This window comes from Polyodon spathula, chromosome 18 (genome assembly GCF_017654505.1).
Source record: "Polyodon spathula isolate WHYD16114869_AA chromosome 18, ASM1765450v1, whole genome shotgun sequence".
Lineage (NCBI taxonomy): Eukaryota > Metazoa > Chordata > Actinopteri > Acipenseriformes > Polyodontidae > Polyodon > Polyodon spathula.
The window spans coordinates 13,493,452-13,514,603 of NC_054551.1; the positions used below are offsets into that span (position 1 = coordinate 13,493,452).

The 21,152-nt window shown below is 36.4% G+C and overlaps 1 protein-coding gene across 1 annotated transcript in view; it reads left to right on the forward strand.

The window, feature by feature from the left end:
- The first annotated feature begins 1,568 nt into the window (after window positions 1-1,568).
- LOC121330854 (dual specificity mitogen-activated protein kinase kinase 3-like) overlaps window positions 1,569-21,152 on the forward strand; it is a 93,993-nt gene continuing 74,409 nt past the window's right edge. Inside the window, exon 1 of the mRNA XM_041277718.1 lies at window positions 1,569-2,010. Coding sequence (XP_041133652.1) covers window positions 1,989-2,010 — 22 coding nt within the window. The 5' untranslated portion in view covers window positions 1,569-1,988. The remainder of the gene's footprint in view (window positions 2,011-21,152) is intronic.

Here is a 21,152-nt window from a genome sequence, read left to right on the forward strand (position 1 = left end):
AAACTGAAGCTTGGGAGGAAATTCACCTTTCAGTAGGACAATGATCCCAAGCACAAGGCCAAAGCAACATTGGAGTGGCTCAAGAACAAAAAGGTGAATGTCCTACAGTGGCCCAGTCAAAGTCCTGATCTCAATCCCATTGAGAATCTGTGGCACTATTTGAAAATTGCGGTCCACAAGCGTCGTCCAACCAACCTGAACAACCTGGAGCAAATCTGCCAAGAAGAATGGGCCAAAATCACTCCGACACTGGTGCAAAGCTGGTACATACTTACCCCAAAAGACTTAAAGCTGTTATTGCAGTGAAAGGTGGCTCTATCAAATATGAATGTGGGGAGGTTGAATACTTATGCAAGCAAGATATTTCAGTTTTTTATTTTTCTTAAAAATATTTCCCAATATAAAACCAATGTCACCTTACAATAATTGAGTTTGAGTTTAAGTGTTTTAAAATAAAATATCAAACAGAACGACATTTTAATGTACCATTTGTAATTCAGTAATATGAGAGAATTGGTTGGGGGTCTGAATACTTTTGCAAGCCACTGTGTATACACATATATATATATATATATATATATATATATATATATATATATATATATATATAGATATATATAGAGAGATAGAGAGAGAGAGAGAGAGAGAGAGAGAGAGAGAGAGAGAGAGAGAGATACAGATAGATGATAGATAGATAGATATATAAACACAAGCTGGATCATCTAAAGTATCTCAGTAGAAGAGCCAGTGTCATCTAGCAATCTGCAGTGTTTCATCAAGTTTCTATCTGTTTTGCAGTCACTCACAATATAAAGCCACTTTCACTAACCTACATTAGCTATGTCTGTTACAGGTAACCAGAAGAGCAGCTCCTGGACTCCCAGTAAAGTCCTTGTAATAAGAACATTGAGAAGAATTGCAAACAGCATCAAAAGGCAAAGGGCAGTGATAAGTAAATAAATACATTTGAAAGAACCTACTCCTTAAATGGCGCATTGAAATTCAATTTATAAAAAAGCCTGCTGCAGTAAATATTCTTTAATACACAGCTAAACCAATCAAAGAAGCAAAGGTAGAATCGAAACCCCTAGTTCTCCCACAGTCCACATGATCAGGAACGCTATTATAGATCCGTAGCCTGCTCTTTTTATGTTGCAGCAGTGATTGCTCGATGCAAATCTCATCAGGGGGTTGCCCATCCTATGTTTAATTAGCATTACAGTGGAGTCAATAGAAACGCAAACCCGTTGTCATCTCCTCTGATACTTTCATCAATAGACATTTTACCAAACTTAGTATAGAAGACCTCTACCGGTGGAAATTGAAAGGTGTATGTCTTTTGACATATGGCAGCTTATTGGAAATCACCTTGTTTGAAACTTTCTCTCTTGCTAAATCCGAATTTGCCACCGGCACAATGCCGCCCCAGCAGTGCACTACGAAGCACACAGAGCCCCAAAATCAATGAGAAAACAGTAAGCCCACACCTCCGCAACATTCCATTGGCTCCTGTCTATTCCAGTTCCATTTGGATTGGTCTAGAGAAGATGAATGACGTCACTAAAGCGTTCAGTCACCGAGGAGCGAGCAAAGTCTTGCAGCTTCCTGCGAGTTCTTGTTATTTCCTATTATTAGTTTTTTTTTGTATTGTTTTAGTTAAATTAATTATTTCAAATGATAGCCTGAAACAGTAAGACTCCCATGCTCTACATGGTCTGATCACACAGATGCGTGCAGTCGTGCACAGGCAGTAACATATTTTTGGCATTGTTTTCTTCGGAGACCCAGGACTGCAACCGCTACAGACAAAAGTTCGTCCTTGTGAGGCTTCTCTGCGCAAATTTCCTGAATCTTCTGTGGTTTGTTATTTATAGGATCCTAGAGGAACGAATTATTTTATATCCTAGATTTTTTGTATTTGTCTGCAACATTGTGAACATCGTGCTCGACGTGTAAAGAGGACTGTGCAGTTACTAATTGGGATCAGTATGTCACTGTCTAAAGGCACCGGTAAGTCATGTCATGATTTCCTTACATGGTGGACAGGATTGCTTGCTTGTTGAATTAGGACCAGTTAGAACTTTATTTTTCAGTTGCAGTGCAGCGGGAGTAGTTTTTCTGTTGTCCTATCACACCACAATTTCCGTTCTATTCCGATTACGCAAACCATTTCACTGATAAACCATCCTACCGCCGGCCACTTTGTGTGCATGTGAAAATATAAAACGACTGAAAATGAAATTTGCAGTATGTGTTACATCATATAATGTAAACATTAGCACACGGTTTATATTGTTGCCAAGCGACAGTTTTAAAGACTCGTTTAAAATCCCATGATCAGAGAAGTCTCAAGTGAAACTAGTGCGGTTTGTGGGATTGCTGTAATGTACAGGAAGTTTGAGAACTTGTCCGCAACGTTGCTGTCTTTTTGATAGACTTGGACTGGTGACAAAGCTAAATTTAGACGAGTAACTAGGCTGTGTTTAATGTTGGTTTCCAAATGAGTGTTCTGATAAGCACTCGTGTTTTTAAATTGCAATTTACAATATTTTGTGCTTTTCGAAGATGAAATGTATGACTGAGAAGCAGCACTCAAGAAAAATAAATATAATAAAGTGCTTTTAGTCTGTGGTGTCCAACGTGAGTCGAGACACTTCAGCATGCTATCATGCCAGGAGTGGAAGATGGGTCTGTAGGTCAAGTACCACAGAATACACTTAGTATTATATAGATAGATAAATAGATCGATTATAGATTATATATTATCTATGTTGCAAACAACAGTTAAAGAGAAAAAAAAACACAAGAAAGTGATTTCTAATTGCTCTATTGAAAGATACTTTACAGTAGAGAGTCAGCATTGTAATAAAACAACAACTTATTACATAACATGCATAAAGTGAAAAATAACATGCAAAAACTACTAAATATTTGCACCCTTACATTAGCATTATGTGTGCCCACCCTTTCCTGCTTTTAAGTCTTTTTGTATTTTGAAAACAGTTCTTGACAACTTTCCAGAGATATTTTTGCGCATTCTTCAACACATACAGCTTTGAGTTCTGCAAGTTTGAGCTTTGGTTTCCTTTTTGCAACAGCAGCCTTCAAGTCAATCCACAACATCTTGTTGGCCAGTAGTCTTACTTTTTTCAGAAATTCCTTTGTAGACTTTGCAGAATGCTTAGGGTCATTATCCTGCTGGAATACAAACTTCTGTCCAATAAGCCTTCTGGCACTGGGTAACAAATGAGAGTGCAAAATGTCTTAATATTTTGCAGCATTCATTGATCCTTCTACAATACAAAGGTCGCCAGGGCCTGAGGAAGAAAAACAAGCTCATACCATCACACAACCTCCACCATGCCAAACACTGTGCATGATGAACATTTCTTTAAATTATCTCTCTCCCTCCAAACATATTGTTGCTTTCTTGGTGAAAAAAAGTTTTGCCTGACCATAAAATTTGGTTGAAGAAATTTTCAGGCTTCGTCAAGTATTCAATGGAAAACTCCAGTGAATTAATGTGAATTATTATTATTTTTTTTTCCAAACTAACTGGGTACATTTAGAAGTGAGTCCTTTGTGAAAATATGTGTTACCACTGCACTTAGGATCACTAGACAAAGCTGACTCCTCGGTCATAAATGTTTGCTGTAATCTAGGGACAAAGCTGTGCGGGTAATAAAAGTAATGACTTGTTTTCACTGCACTGTGTGTCTGAATTAAACAGCAGAGGAGGAATAACCACAGCAGGAGTTGGGTTAAACGTGCTAAACCCCCCAAAGGAACACTGTACTGCTGCACTAGCATTAATCTCTGTAAGAACTAGGGGGCAGCCAACACTAAGGAGACTAAGCTTAACTACTGGTACATATTTGTTTAGTTGATGGAAGTTCAAGATGTGTGGTAAGTGCATATTAGTAGTGATTTGGTGAATGTGGAATACTGTGTTAGCAAAGACTTGTTTATTAGTCATATAGTTCCTGAATTATGTGGGTTTTTTTGTTTGTTTTTTTAATTACACAAAAAACTGTGAACATAAAGGCTATAGCCACTGCACAGTTAGATCAATATAGTATGGTTGGAATTGACAAACCTATTCTGTCTGCCGTATATTTTATTCTAAGACATGTTGGTTTGGATTTCATAAAGCTTCTTCTAAATGTGCCCAGCAGCTGTTTCTAATTTCCCTAGGAATCATATGGGCCATTGTGGCGGAGTGTCCCGCCCCTTTGTGTTTATTAGTGTTAATGTTGGTGTTTATGTATAGAATACACTGGATATAAATATGGGTTACGAGTGTTTAAAATGTATATTTGTATTTAGGCACGAGGATTGCATAGCACTTCATGTGAAGGTAAAATGTAATAATATGTGATCACGGGAAATTGCACTTCATTAATTCACGTTTAGTTGTACCGAGACTCCAATTGAATGATTGATCAGCAATCGAGTCTCGGTACAGCTGCATAAAAGCAGCATGTTTTCCCTCACTCAGGGTTGTGTGTTCGGAAGTGGAGAACGGGTGAGAGAGAGGAGAGTTTAGTTAAAATAACAATTGCTACAGCGTGCTGGAAGTGCCAGCACGGTACTTGTTTGTTAGGTTCGTCCACGTCCGTTTTGTCTGTCTGTTTGTTTGGCCAACGCACCCTTTATTTTCAGTGTTGTGTGTTTTGTTTAAATCTTTTGTTTGTTTATTATTTAATAAAACGCTGGACGCCGTAGCGTCTCAGGTTCACTGCCATTACGTGTTTTGGTTTCTGTGTTCTTCCGGGTCTGACGTCACCACTACAATCATCCTGGTCACAGGCATGTACCCATTTAACAGTGCTGGGGGTGACTCTGAATAGAGTGGACTCCTTGGGTGTCTGGCACAACACATTAGAGGGTTGTATTGCGTTGGGCACTTCACCTAGTAAAACACTGAAATAAACCCCTTGGCTAGAGGGAATCCCATCGGCATTCCCTCTAAGCTTTTTAGATACTGAGAAACTTGCCATTTTGACTGAGAGGGTACATTATCAGTGAGAAACCTTCGGCCACGCATTAACCCATTTAATATATTTTTGTTGCGTTATACAATTTTGAAACAACAACATTCCAACTCAACTATCTCAACAATTTTACAATTTTCTTAAAATTTAAACAATACATTTATTGTGGCTTTGCCCCTGATTTTGACTCATCCTCTGATCATATGCAGCCCTGTCGGTTGTTATCATAGATATAGACTGCATGCTTAACTGGTGGCCTGCATAAAATTGCTTAATACTACTGCATAAAACACTAGCATCTGCACTGCCTTCAATTGTAACCATCTTTAGGGCTAATAATTGTTCCATTCTTAGGAATACCAACTTCTGTTTTTCAAAAATGGCCAATTCCATTTGTTCCCACTTTTTATCAACATATTAATAATTTAAATATAGCATCTGAACATAAATATAATGTTGGTAGTTAAAATAAGTAAATTTAATAAATATTACCACATGTTTTGTTTTTTTTCAATCAGAATCTTGTTGCTGTAATAGTAAGTAAAGCACCTGAAGCCACTTCAAACCTGTTATGTTTATAGACATCACTTGGCTCATTGCTGGCATTAAAATAAGCAGGAAAAGCTAAGAATTATATTACAACAGTTCAGAAAACCAAATGTCCAGTACAGTTGTAAGAATCATACTTATACTCTTCCACAGTAGTTCAGTGTACAAATAAAGGCATTTTGAAAAGACCTGTTTAGCTTATTGCTGGCATTTACAATAACAATACAACATATGACACAGTTTAGTAACAGGTCCAGCAATGTCATGTGAGAGTAATCCTATGTACAGTACTCCACACGTTAAGTTTAGCGTTTTACTGGCATTATAATAATTATAACCAGGATAAAATATGAAACACTGACCAACGGCATGTTGATGGACTCGCTGCTCTAAAACAGGTTCACTGCTATGTATTACCCGATTTGTAATTTAAATAGCACCCCTTTTAATGTAAATGCATAATTAATCCTCTCATTGTTTATTTCCTAATTCTGCAGTGTTATTTGCAAAAATCTCCAGACAGAATGTCTTTATGAAACCAGTGGTGTGTAGTGTGGTGACTACATCCTTTACACAATACAGTGATCAATTTCCTTTAGGATTGCTAGAAAAATAGTTCTAAGCTCTTTTCTTTGTTATCAGAAAGTATAGTACAATTAAGAAACGGCCCTTGTTTAAAATTGCTAATTTATACCTTCATTAAAGGCAGGTAGCGTGGAAAGAAATACACTAAACAGTAATGAAATAGGCAATTAATTTAGCTTCCTTTGGGAAAGCTCCACCTTGATCGTAGTACCTTAGGTCTTAGTTTTTCAGCATAGAATGCAGTGCTTTGCCATTGTTGCTGTCTTATCTGCTTTCTTCTAGTCTACGTGTTTACGACTGGCATTATGATATTTAATGGTATTGACTCGTACATGATCATGCAAATTACAGCTAAACTAAGAATACTGTCGCACCATCCTCGCATAGATAATCAGATTTCTTTTAACTTTTTCAAATGAAATATTGCTTTTTTTCTTTGTTGGTGCAGCCGCCATGTTGAAAAAATAATGGACATGCTATGTCTTCTTAAATTACTGTACACTTAAATATGTGTTTTTGACTAATATGCTGATTTACATTTTACCAGTTTCAAAATGTTTGAGATGATTTTTGAAATGGTCGTTTTTTAAAAGGGAAATAAACCAAAAACCGTCAAAGTGTGAGTATTGTGATTTTTATTTGTTTACCGGAGTATTTATACTTCTAAATAATGCATGAAGATTGTGCTTCAGTGATTTTAGTATTCAATTATACGACGAGTTAAAAACCGTAAAGTTCATGAGCAGCACTCTCTATAGAGGCAGAATCGCCAGACACCTGAGTGAGCTCTGCATTAATGTGATGTGCATTTTTACAGAGGAGAATCAGAGAATCAGCTGCAAGACAGACACAAATATGCCTAAAATAATAGGTTTACCTCGAGAGGATGGAGTCTCGATTTAAGGTTGACATTTATGATATTAACTTGGGAAAGTTAGTAAACTGAGTATGGAGGTTGTTGCCAGTTACTGCGAAAAATGCAGGCATTTTAGTCTTAGAGGGAACGCGGTGGCCAATCATACAGTAGATTTCTAAAGTACTTTTTTGGAATATCTTATTGCAGTGTTCTACAGTGCAAATTTCATTTCCAGCATTTGAATTTAACTTAAAATAAAAAATGAAATTAAAAAACTGCGTAATTCCCTGTTCTTGGTCTGTTTCCAGTCTTGTTTCAAAATCAGACTATGAGAATGGGGCAACAGACTTTAGTTTTTGCTATTTATTTTAAAAAAAATAAAAATAAATAAATCCACAGTGAATTTTTTTGTGTACAACATAATTAACGTGTTTTATATTTAAAATCTTAAACTTGGTTTCCCACAACCTGTAGTTTTGGACTGTCTTGCCTAAGGTATCATTAGGTAGTCCAAGATTTGTGCTGTTTTGGTCAGTACTCATACTAGTTGTGCATCATTCTACTTCCAGCAGTATCTGCTACATGCAGCTGGAAGAGTGAAGGTGAAGAGGTAAGTGCTGTGCAGCAGGTTTAGGAAGAAAGAGAAAATGAACCATGAGCATTTCTCTATGCGCAGTCTCCATCAGGCCATCATAAAAATACTGGTTTGCTGTAACCTGCCACCTAACATTTTCACCCCTAACAAATACTGTTTCAAACACCTTTTTATATCGAAGACCCCACCTGCACAGTTTTTCCCAGTACAGTTTGTAATGCATGAACCGTAGCCCAAATATATTCAAAACTGACACAAAGGTAATTATGCATTTGAATGATAAGCCAAATGTATAACTTCACATTTCTACTTTTGAAATGGATTTGCCTGATCATTTCAGAAGATCCAAACTTTGGAACATTAACCAGATAGTTTCTACACCTACATTTACAATAGTGCGCATTATCTGTCTTCTAGAAAAAGATAATTGAACAAAGGGATTGGATGAAGTTGAATAGAAGTATATATGTGCATGTGTGTGTGTTACACTCAGAGTCAAGATTCGGTCAATCACCGATGTTTTAAAAAAAAAAAAAAAAAAATCAAATTGCAATTTTGAGCATTTACAAATTATCAGAGAATGAAATGAAAGGTTATTTTGGTGTTTGAGCAAATTATTTATCAAATTGTGAAGTATAAAATACTAAACAAGCAAAACACGAAACAGAAAAGAAGAGACAGCTTTTTCGGTCTTTCAGTAAACTGATGTAACGTATTATTTCAATTTATAAACATGCAACACTGACTATGTACATGTAATGCCCGAAGAGATGGAAGCCTTAATCTAGCATGTAAATTACAAACTAATGTACACAAACATAGTAAGCAAATTTAATTTTATGGTAGTACAGTTGTGAAAGAAAGTTCAATATAAACTATGTACATAACAGCAGTCCTTCTGAAGTTCTTATAGGTGGTTTTGTTGTTTTGTTTTTAGTTCAATTGTAATTCCCGTAATCAATCCCATACAAATAAAAACAATGTGCTATGAGAAGATTTAGTTTTGGTTTCTCTTGCAGAGCAATTACAAACAAGCAAGTTACAGTGAGAAAAAAAAAAAAAAACAGGTAGGATATGTTGTAGTTTTTACAGAAATCAAACTGATATTCTGAGGTAATTTTTGGTGCAGAAAAACATCTACGTCGCACGCTTGGACTTAACTGCCACACCAGCATTGTCCCACAACCAACAACCAATAACCTTAACAACCAATACACGCTCCTGATTCGCTGGTACAGTACTCCCTGACCTTCCAACTCCCACCTAATAGGCTATAGGTAACTGTCGCCGATAAATGTACTGTAGTCAAAGTAGGTTAACCACACACACTGCTGCATACAGGTAGGCTACAGTATTACAGAAAATAAGCAACCATGATACTTCTAAAATGTCATAAATCATGTAATAAAATATTTCAGCGTTTGAAAATCGTAGTATTATTAATAAAGGTCGCCCTTGTATAAAGGCTACCCTCTTAAGCGCCGCAGTCATTTTGATCAATTTAAAATAAACGCTGCGGCACTAAATTGAAGAAATATGGTAATCAAATTGCGAAATGTGCTTTGAGCAAACACACAGTTCACGAACAGATTTTAAAGATGCTGCGAATAGCAATTAATTGCAGGGTGTTAAAAATGGGCATCAAGTGAAATACAAACTTTAATAAAATATGTTTTTATTGAATGAACAAAAATCAGTAAATGTATATTTATGAGGTACACATCATTGATTCATCATTTATATATTTATTATTTATGCAGGAAGTTAGCAATTTAGGAGGATAGTGACCTCAAACATTAAACTTCAAGCCAGTTTGAAATCGCATTCGTAATGTTCTCGCCTTGTTATTTAGAAAATACGGTTTTGGAGAAAACCACAAGCACAATTAAAAATGGATTGTTTTATTACTATTAAGACTACTATATACTACTGTATAAACTGCAAAATCAAATGTCAATCCATGTTTGTCAAATCACTATTTTTGAAGCGAAAGAAAGAGAAGTATGCTTATTAAACATGTAATATTCTCATAAATTATAGCAAGGGGTGAACTACCACTTTTTAGAAAACAGGCTTTGCAGACCCCGCTCGGCACAGACAGAGTCTGTAAAATAACCCTTCAAATGCACAATTTCAAAAGAGACCTTATAAGAGAGCGCCACTGATTTGATTGTTTAGATAAGAATAGTTGGATGCAATTAAAGTACTTTAGTCAAATTAGATACATGTAAAGAAACCATGAGAGATCATTAAAGAAAATTTTAAAAAAATCACAATTTATATTTAAAAACATTTAAATATTAATACATTTAATACATTCTGTATTTTTTTAGTATTTTTTTTTAAAGGCTAGCAGCTGTGGCATTTAGAATTGCATTGAACACCCTTATGCACACAGAGGCACTTCTTTGTTTGACAAAACTTGTTGCACTTGAAAGAAATGAAGCCTCACCTCCAGTGGCGCTGGAACAATTTGTATACTGGGGGTGCTGAAAGCCATTGAACAAAACTGTAACCCCTGTATATGATGGAAGCAGATGCACTGCGCTTCAATCCAGGGGGTGCTGCTACACCCCCAGCACCCCTAGTTCCAAATCCCCTGCTCGCATCTTCAAAATCTGTTCGGGAACTGTGTTCAAAGCGCATTTCTTAATTTGATTATAACGCTTTACTCAAAGACCAAAAGAAACTTCTCTTTCATTCTTTGCTTGTTTTGATGTTTTCCATTTAACAATTTGAACAAAATAATTTGCTCAAAGACAGAAATAACCTTTCATTTCATTCTTTGATCATTTTTAAATGACTCTGATTGATTGTGATATATATATATATATATATATATATATATATATATATATATATATATATATATATATATATATATATATATATATATATAATATAAAGGGTCATTCCATGCCAACTCAACCAGAAAAGGGACATTTTGTTACTTGGCCGTCTCAGATTTTGCTAAAAAAAATTCACCTGGTGGTTTTTGGGCCTGCTGAGTTCAGAAATGCTAATCATTTTTTTTTTTATTATTATTATTTCCTAATCGAGCTGTGACCAGACAAAGATCAACCTAAAGTGAAAAATCAGCCAGGGCTCGACTGTCACGTGTAGCATCTCGTTTGACTTGTAATGAACAGGGCTTTCGAGGGGAAAAAAAAAACAACAACAAAAAAAAAAAACGAGCGCCTAACTTACGTTTGGTAAGTTACCAGACGAGGGGTAAGTGTCGAGTTTTATTTGCACTTCAGCCCAACCATTTACCCTGTAGGGGATACGGCTCCTAAAATGTTAGTATTGCTGCGAGAATCTTAGGGACCACTCTTCCAAATTTTGTTAAACATTTTTGGTTTCAAATCCCCCCAGTGGTCATTAACCCCCTCCTGAAATTTGGATTTTTGGTATTTCTCTAAGAATCAAGAAAAACATGTTGGTTTCTGTGTATTTTGGATTTTTGGCACCAAAGTGAGGTTTTGGTAGTTTCAAATGTGTCACTGTAACAAAGAAATCTAAGTTCCACACGCAAGTTCATAACCCCTCAGCTCCAAGCTAGTGCCTAGAAGCACACCCTGTCACTTTTTACTGTAGATCTAACTGCAGACAATGCAAAATTGAAGAATATTGTCAGTTTGGTTAGGACTATGTGGTACATTTGTCGTGCATATTTACGCTGTATATCTAGGGTTTGTCACAACTGTGTCCTCGCCAATTACCATTAAAGAAAATACCCATTATAGCTCATAATGTAATTATTAACCATAATAAACACAATACCTCAATAAGAACTAGCGATTCTGGCTTAATTATCCTTAGATTCATTATGAAAAGAGATTAACAATTAATATTATGTGTGTTTAAGTACTTAAAATCAATCAAATTTATATTTGTTATAAGACAAAAAGAAACCTAACAATCATTACATTTATTCATATTCTCAGAGGAAGAAGAATAAATGTTAGGCTTCATAGTTAAAAACATATGTATAAAGAAGAAACAAAATAAAACATTCAAGGAAGAGTAATGCATTGTTAAACGTTCATAATTTGAATACTTGATGTGCTCTCTGGTCATAGAGTTCTGCATTAGTGAAGCGGGCTTAATAGTTCATCATGCATTGTTTGGTAGAGTCATGCATTACATCTACATGCGCCAGCTTCCACGTGCAGGGCTCTATGTTTTAGATTTTTAACTACTTCGGACCACTGAGCTAGTGTTTTTACTGGCGAGGAATGCAATTGTATCTGGCCCAGTATATTTATGTATTTTTTCACAATGGTTTTTATTTTCGGTACGTTTCTAACTGTGTATGGAAACCAAAGAGAGCCCACGTCTCAAAAGAAAGTGGCTAAACGAAGCCTTTCAATATATGTTACTTCAGCCATTAAACATCTATACAAGTGCTAAAAGAAGTATGGTAATCCAAACTTGGGTAACATTGAAATCAGAAAGATAATTTAACGTTATGATAAATATAAGTACATACTAAATGTTAAGCACAAAAACGCAGTGACTAGAAGAAAGGGCAAGATACTTGGAGTTGAAAAGGAGTTATTTTTTGGACTTTAGTTCAATGTAAAATATCTACTGTTGAATTTCTGTGAATGGATGGAGTAACATTTGCACCGACCATTAAAAGTACAACCAGGTATCCTTGTTATAAATTATTTACAGGTTTTTTAGTAAACAGGGCTTGCAAATATCGTTACCCCCGACGTTCCAGGACAACCAAAAAAATCTGTCGGACAACATGTTTTTTTTTTTTACTCTATAACAAGATAGCGTTCTGTGCTTTAATCAAACAGCAGTTTCTCAATCGAGATTCCGCTCACTGATCATCCCGGTAAAACACGTTAAAGGGATCAATGCTTTTCATTGGTAATGCTTGAGTGATTTCCACGGTGACGTACACATTGTTTGTGACCAAATCCCGCAAGGATTGCCACGTGCAACACCCCTGACAACTCAAGCAATTCTATCTAGTCACTGCGCTGGTATATGTCGCATGACTGTGTCTGCTCCAGTGAAACGACGGTTAAAATGGACACTACAACTGCCAAAGTATATACTTTGAAGGCTATGATTTTTTTTAAAACTAAGTTACAGACTGGAATTATAAGCTACAGTACTCTGCTCACCAAGATTCACATTATGTTATCTTGTTATTACCTTTATGAAATCGTCAATGTTATTTCCCAACCCAGGAAAAAGAAAATCGAATACGGCAGTGTAGCAGGGCGGTAGGAAAGCCCTGCTGTTTACTCGTATTAAGAACATAAGAAAGTTTACAAACGAGAGGAGGCCATTCGGCCCATCTTGCTCGTTTGGTTGTTAGTAGCTTATTGATCCCAAAATCTCATCCAGCAGCTTCTTAAAGGATCCCAGGGTGTCAGCTTCAACAACATTACTGGGGAGTTGATTCCAGACCCTCACAATTCTCTGTGTAAAAAAGTGTCTCCTATTTTCTGTTCGGAATGCCCCTTTTTCTAAACTCCATTTGTGACCCCTGGTCCTTGTTTCTTTTTTCAGGCTGAAAAAATCCCTTGGGTCGACACTGTCAATACCTTTTAGAATTTTGAATGCTTGAATTAGGTCGCCACGTAGTCTTCTTTGTTCAAGACTGAACAGATTCAATTCTTTTAGCCTGTCTGCATATGACATGCCTTTTAAGCCCGGAATAATTCTGGTCGCTCTTCTTTGCACTCTTTCTAGAGCAGCAATATCTTTTTTATAGCGAGGTGACCAGAACTGCACACAGTATTCAAGATGAGGTCTTACTAGTGCATTGTACAGTTTTAACATTACTTCCCTTGATTTAAATTCAACACTTTTCACAATGTATCCGAGCATCTTGTTAGCCTTTTTTATAGCTTCCCCACATTGTCTAGATGAAGACATTTCTGAGTCAACAAAAACTCCTAGGTCTTTTTCATAGATTCCTTCTCCAATTTCAATATCTCCCATATGATATTTATAATGTACATTTTTATTTCCTGCGTGCAGTACCTTACACTTTTCTCTATTAAATGTCATTTGCCATGTGTCTGCCCAGTTCTGAATCTTGTCTAGATCATTTTGAATGACCTTTGCTGCTGCAACAGTGTTTGCCACTCCTCCTACTTTTGTGTCGTCTGCAAATTTAACAAGTTTGCTTACTATACCAGAATCTAAATCATTAATGTAGATTAGGAATAGCAGAGGACCTAATACTGATCCCTGTGGTACACCGCTGGTTACCACACTCCATTCTGAGGTTTTTCCTCTAATCAGTACTTTCTGTTTTCTACATGTTAACCACTCCCTAATCCATGTACATGTGTTTCCTTGAATCCCAACTGCGTTCAGTTTGAGAATTAATCTTTTGTGCGGGACTTTGTCAAAAGCTTTCTGGAAATCTAAATAAACCATGTCATATGCTTTGCAATTATCCATTATCGATGTTGCATCCTCAAAAAAATCAAGCAAGTTAGTTAGACACGATCTCCCTTTCCTAAAACCATGTTGACTGTCTCCCAGTACCCTGTTACCATATAGGTAATTTTCCATTTTGGATCTTATTATAGTTTCCATAAGTTTGCATATAATAGAAGTCAGGCTTACTGGTCTGTAGTTACCTGGTTCAGTTTTGTTTCCCTTTTTGTGGATCGGTATTACGTTTGCAATTTTCCAGTCTGTCAGTACCACCCCTGTGTCAAGAGACTGCTGCATGATCTTGGTTAGCGGTTTGTAAATTACTTCTTTCATTTCTTTGAGTACTACTGGGAGGATCTCATCCGGCCCAGGGGATTTGTTTATTTTATTGTATTGTTTGTTTATTTTTAGAACAGGGTCTCCCCCTCCGCCCCTGTGTAATTTTGTATTTGTTTATTGTTTTATATTTGTATAGAAATGACGGCGAACCGCCGTGCGTTTCATTTTGTTATTATTTTGCAGCATGGATGGGAAGCCCCATCCACATTAAAAACTTGTGCAGAAGGTGGCCATCTCCCGAATTAATTAAGTGATTCATTTGTTGCTAATCTGGAGATGGTCATCTGCATAAATACCTGTAGCTGTCTGCACTCCGGGTGGTTGTGTTTGGAGTAGGAACGAGAGAGAGAGAGAGAAAGAGAAAATAAGGATCAGTGAAGGCAGTTGCCCAGCCTGACCTTAGGTCTGTTTGTATTTTGTGTTTGAGATTTGTTTTATTTCAAACCTTTTATTTTGCTCTGCGAACAAGTGTTTATTTTTGTTTAAACATTTTATTTATTTTTGTATTTAAAATAAAAACGGCACATGCCGCATCTTTTTGTTGGAACTGCAGCAACCTGACCCGTGTGTGCTTCCTTCTGGTCCGAGTCATTGCAACGCCATTTCCTGCCACAAGCAGTTATTATCACTGACTGGGATTTAGCACATAGCATGTTAACATCGCTTTTTTCATTTCTTTAATATGATTAATAAAATGTACCGGTAAAATTTTATTTTAAATGTATGGTGCTTGCTTGTAACTTATTGTACCGAGTGCAGCAACAGTCTCGGGTCCAAACTGTCAGCCCGTGTAGATGTACTATTTACATCCTCTCTATGTGGCCTTCATTGTACGATTTTAAATACGGATTTAAAAAAATAATAATAATAATCTAACTGCGGCTGATGTTGGCTCATACAGCTCTAGCAACCGGCACGGCAGAGCAACATTGATTTTTTTTTTTTTTAAATAACGAACCAAGATTTCAATTAGCATTTGGAATTGAAACAAAACTGAAATTTTATGTGCTTTTTTGGGCTTTTATATGCTTAATACACGAGACTTGCACATTTTAATATATAATGCGTGCACATTTTGTTATTTTTTACCTTCCATAGTGTTCAGCATTTAAAAGAGGGTATAAAAAAGTTTGGATCAGAATCCAATGTCATCTCTTACAAAAAAAAGTAATATACTGCAAGTATACTTGTGCCAAAATTGTCTTGTTTTAGTATTCTATTGGTACCATTATACTATCCTATTTTGGCACAGGTATACTTGCAGTATGTTCTTTTTGTAAATAATCCAACGTAGTTCTGAAATATTGGACATTTCTTAGATTGTATCTTACTTCTCTTTTGCATACCTGCATTGTCTCTTGCTAGATATGCACCTCCAGAGTCTGACAAATACTTCTAGAAAACCATGAGCAACTTCTGCTCTGGATTAAGAAGCTATAATGCTCTGCGGCTGCTTGTCTGTGTGGATAACTATCAAAAAACTAGTAGAAACTAACTAAAAAGTCTGGGAAAAACAAATGAAAGTCTGGAAAAAGCATGGAATTTTGATGTTGAAAAAGTTTATGAACACTGAAATACTGTACCTATATTGAGTACAGTGTACTTTGTACAAATCACAGTCCATAGGTCAATTATGGGCAACTTTTTTGGACAACCAAATGTCTACAATGGACTGCCTGAAGGCAGCCTTTAGCCTCACCCAAGTGGCAATAAGCAGTGCTTGAATGCATGACAAATGCATCTTCAAAAATCTGCAACCCCACCTGAGTTATTTCGGCCTAAACTTGGTAGAAATACCAAAAAGTCTAATTTCAGAGGGGGTTAATGACCAGTGGGGGGACTTGAAACCAAAAGTGTTTCACTAAATTTGGAAGAGTGGTCCCTAAGGTTCTAAAGCAATACTAATATTTTAGGAGCCACATCCCCTACAGGGTAAAGGGTTGGGCTTGTCTAAGTTGAGCTCTGGGTGATTTTTTTACTTTCGGTTGACCTTTGCCAGGTCACAGTTCGAAGGGGATAGTTAAAAAAAAAAAAAAAAAAAAAAAAAATTGATTAGCATTTTTTTACTCAGCACGCCCGAAAACCCCCAGGTGAATTTTTCTAGCAAAATCTGAGACGGTCAGGCAATAGCTCTAGTTGAGTTGGTATGGAAATAACCCATGTTAGTGTAAATAGACAATTATTTTGTGTAACACTTCCTGGTGTCTTTTTTTTTTCACTGATTGGACATGGAACCAAATAATAATCTCTTCAGTGCTTCTGTGCCAGCTACTGTTTGTATTCATGGCAGCAGGAGATGGTGAAGCAGACACAGCGATGAAGTACAGACTAGAGCAGGTATGAGTAAACTGGCAAACCCTTGTAATGTAATTTGATCTAACAAAATAGTTCCATTCATTTTCTCCACCATGCTCATCCATTAATTATATCCAGTAGGATATGTGCAGTTTTGAAAGCAACTAGCAGGTTCTTGTTAATTTAATAGCATGTCAGTTAATAGGGGAAGCAGCTGGACAATTTCCCCTTTCAGGTGACCAAGCAAGTGCAACGCTAACTGAAAGCAGGGCTTGCACACAGTTCTTCACCAAGTTTACTACTGTACCATAGGTCATGTTATTATAATAAAAATACAAGTTTACTACTGCATAATGTGTATTTCTTTCAAAGCGGGACATTTCAGCCTTGGAAGCACACAAGCTGTAAGAGTTAATGATGAAAGACAGTTCTGCAGGAAGTGTGACAGAAGCTATGCAATGTAACAGGACCTGTGGCTTTAACAATCCCAGTTTTGAAAGTGCTTCTCAGCAATCTGAAATTAGTTGTTTTTTAAACAGTCATTGTACAAGGCAGTTTTTGCACAAAGTCTATGTGTTTTATCATAGCAGATATAAAGTATGGTGTGAGATTCCTTGTGTTAATTCAGTGACTGTTGAAACACCCTGCATTGGGAAACAATGACCCAGAGCTTAAGAGTCATTTTGTAAATAGCCTAACATCCTTTGAGTGACATCAGACCAGAGTACCTCCCCATGGGCTGTTAAACTTGCAATTCATTGCCAGTCACAAGTGAAACAAGTTGAAACCTAAGAAAGGTGCCTGGAACAAAGCACATTGTACAGCAAGCTTTGCAGTTGAGCCCCACTGCTGGAAAAGCTGATAGCGGTGTGCACAGTGCATTAAAACATGCTTGTTTATCTTCTATCAGAAAGGCCCGTGCATTTGTGCAAGATCTTTTGAGTTGCTTGCACTTCTGACTTCCTCTTGAAGGTGTGTCACGTCTGTTTGTATTATTTCTGGGAACTCATGGACAAGAGGGAAGGTAAATTAGCCTTTTTGACATGTGCGTTTCAACAGACGTTGTTAAAGTTGCATTCAATGTACTTGTACACATTAAGAAGTATTTATTGCTTATTGTAGAGCTTTATATAATATACTGCAACATGTTATCTAGTTTTATGAGGCTGCAGAGACATTGTATGGTTTAAAAACACTGGATGTTAATTGTTATTGGTCTAATGCATTTGCCGGTGCTTGTAGACACATTTCAATTTATGAAATGGAAGGTAATGGGGTTCTATACTGACTGTGAAATGTTGCATCTAATGTGATCTTAATTAAAGCTTGCACTGAATATAAATGTAACTGTGAATTAACTCTAAAATGCATTAATACAGTAGAAGAAATTACTTTAACACTGAGCCTATCTTCACTTTTACTGTAAGACTGCCCTTTCATTTGGACTGTTTTGTTCTGTTGCTCGATCCAGAATGCTTCATGAAGATTATCAGAAAGAGCAAAATTAATCGGCATTAACATGTCTCAGATCTGTCACCAGTTTAAGACAGTCTCCCTTTGATTTTATTAAGCTGCGTCTATGCAATCTGAAGTTGTTGACAATAGTAACAAGCATGATATTTAAAGTGACAGGGTGATTTAGTTACTAAATGAAGCCCATATCAATTTGATCCATGTGAATAGTTTTAGAATGTTTTATACACATTTCCACAGAAGGAAAAAGCCTTGCATTTGGCCTTGGTCTTCCCTTCCAGTTATGATAACTTTTATTGCCAGTTATAGGTCACGTCCCACTTGGATCCTCTTTACAGCAACTACATATATGATTGCTGAGAGTGCAGATCTCATAATGTCAATGACAAAGCATTTGAGATGTTAAAACAGCAGGTTCTATATAAACAGATTAAGTGTGCTTTGTCAGGTTATTGTCTGTTTTTGTTTAAATGTAATGACTTCTAATAGTTGTTCGGTGGCTACCTGTAATGAAGTTGAGTGTACGTTCTCACGTTCTCTTGCACTCTTTGCATGACAGGCCTGACACAGCAAAGAGTGCACAAGAACTACCTTGATTAGAGGTAGCCACTGAACACTTGGAAACATACAATATAAGCACTACTCTCTCTGTTAATAAAAAAATTGCACCCAGGAAGGATTTTGCTTTGCTTGAGAAAGAATACAAAGAAAGCAATACCCCTCTTACTGCAGTGTAACATGCTTGTTGCAGAATGTTTTGTATTTGTTTGGACCTATCTGTTTCCATGGCAGGTAGCTATTTGTGGCTGCAGCAGTTCGTTCTCTGGCTGTCCACAACTCGACAGTTTGCTGTTCTCTGTGTTGTGTACTGTGCATTGCAGCGGTTATATATCTATGGAATAATTGCATCACCTGTTGTGCTTTCGCTATACATCTGCAGTTTTGGAAGAACACACATTGGTCAATTTGTAGATTCTAATGGTCAATTATATGATGTAATATTCCAACTGTAGTGTCTTACCCACAAGTTGAAGTAAAGCACCACAAACTGATTAATAGAGAATGGTTATTATATGGGATTAGTGGTGGGATGAACACAGGATTTTCCTGTTTGGATATTCACTCATAATTTTAAATATTTGTTCAGATATTCATGTGTTTTCAAAAAGTAATAAAAGCCATTATATTGCTCAGAATACAGGCAGAGACAGCATAGAAGCAGGAGCAGGGGGCACGGCGCTTTTATTTTACAGCACGACGTTACACTGTGTAACACGTTTTAGAAAAGAAAAATATCCCAGGAGTAAGGAATACATTATGTAGGCCTTACTTTACCCCAGTGAATTAACTACAAAACAAAGGATGCCAAATAGCAGTTCAAGTTAAACATTGTTTTGTTTATTAAATCGAAATAAATGATATATGAAGTTGACACTTCATTTTATTTATTTATTTATATTTATTAAATTATTTATTTATTTATTTTTTCATTCCTTGCCATTACAGTTTCTTCACAGTGGCCTAGACACAATTAATAACATGAGATTTACTTGTGCCTTTTTGTAGCTGAAATTTAATTTCAAACAGAACAAACGTAGAAATGGTGTTTGCAAAATGAAGGGGGTGGGGAACGGGGAACACAGTTTTAGTCACAACAAAAAATATATAATGATATATAACATCTGTATAAAAAAATCACTACACTGCATTTCCAGCAAGTTGGGCACTGTTTAAGCAAGGCATTTCAGAATGACGTGCTTGTCTTTTTTCTGTCCCATGAGATTCTGACTCGCTCTAAAGCAGCACAACGGTTTTTTGACCCAGATGGCTTTCCATAGAGAGCACTATCTGTGTGCGCACATAATCTGGTTTGTTTACTTTTTTGCTGTCTAAAACTTTTAAATAGAGGCTCGAGATCTGATGTGTTGACCATGTGTGTGGGGTGTTTTTTTTAATTTGTATTTATTTTTTATTTTTTTATGTATTAATCACATATCACACAGAGCTCTTTTTCATTTGACATTTTTTAAACTGTCACACAACATCTGGTGATGCGGTAAATAAGATGTTTTTGTCATTTCTTGCAAATACGAACACTGCTTTTTTTTTGTATCCGAATACATGTAAAAAAATATTTGTTTAAATATACTGATATTTGTCCCAGCACTATATGTGATTGAAATAAACATAGTCTAACTAGAAATTAAGGAACAGCAGTGATGTGAATTATTTGAAGTAGGTCCAGTTGTTGTTGATTTTCCCTGCTGGTTTCCTTCACTGGCAGACCTAAACCCAGCTTGCAAGCAAAGTAGCAAAAAATCATTTCTTCAGCATTTGGTCCATGCCTTGCAGTAGGCTCATTAATGCTTCAATTTGCAGGAAGTTTATGCTTTTACCCAGATAATACAGTCTACACAAATCTGTGGAATGTGAATAAACTGTCTGCTTCAGACAAGAACCATTCCCAACCACTTTACACAATTGCAGTGGCCTTTCATTACCATTTTCTATGCAGTTCTGTGAATTTGCCTCACTTTCACAGTCTAGCATTTATTAAAGCAGAATATACAAGTTTCTACATGAAATGCGATGCAGTTGTCTAAGAAAAGGCACTTCCATGGGAAATGAAAATTCCACGGCTTCTGCAGTGCAAAAGCCTCAAGCGGATATAGAAAGCAGTCCAATCCTTTATCCTGTCTTCCAATCAGTGTATTTTAATTTAACCCTTTATAGTCTGTGCTGAATTTAATACGTTGGCACATATTTTACATTTAAGGGATAGGCGTATACTTTGTTTATCTGTAACCAGACATTCTCCAAGCAAGCTCAAAGCTATGGACTGCTAGAGAAAAGTATGAATAAAAATCTGTTCTGGAGAAACTAATCTGAAACAATGGTCTCAAGCATCAAGGTAATGTCATTTTGAAACTAATCTTTTCTATGGGTACACTGTATGGATCAATGTTTATTTGACAGAACTGAAATTATAAATTGAAATTGTTAAGGTTAAGTCACAATTGCAGCTCATCTTGTCTTGTGTGCAGCTGTC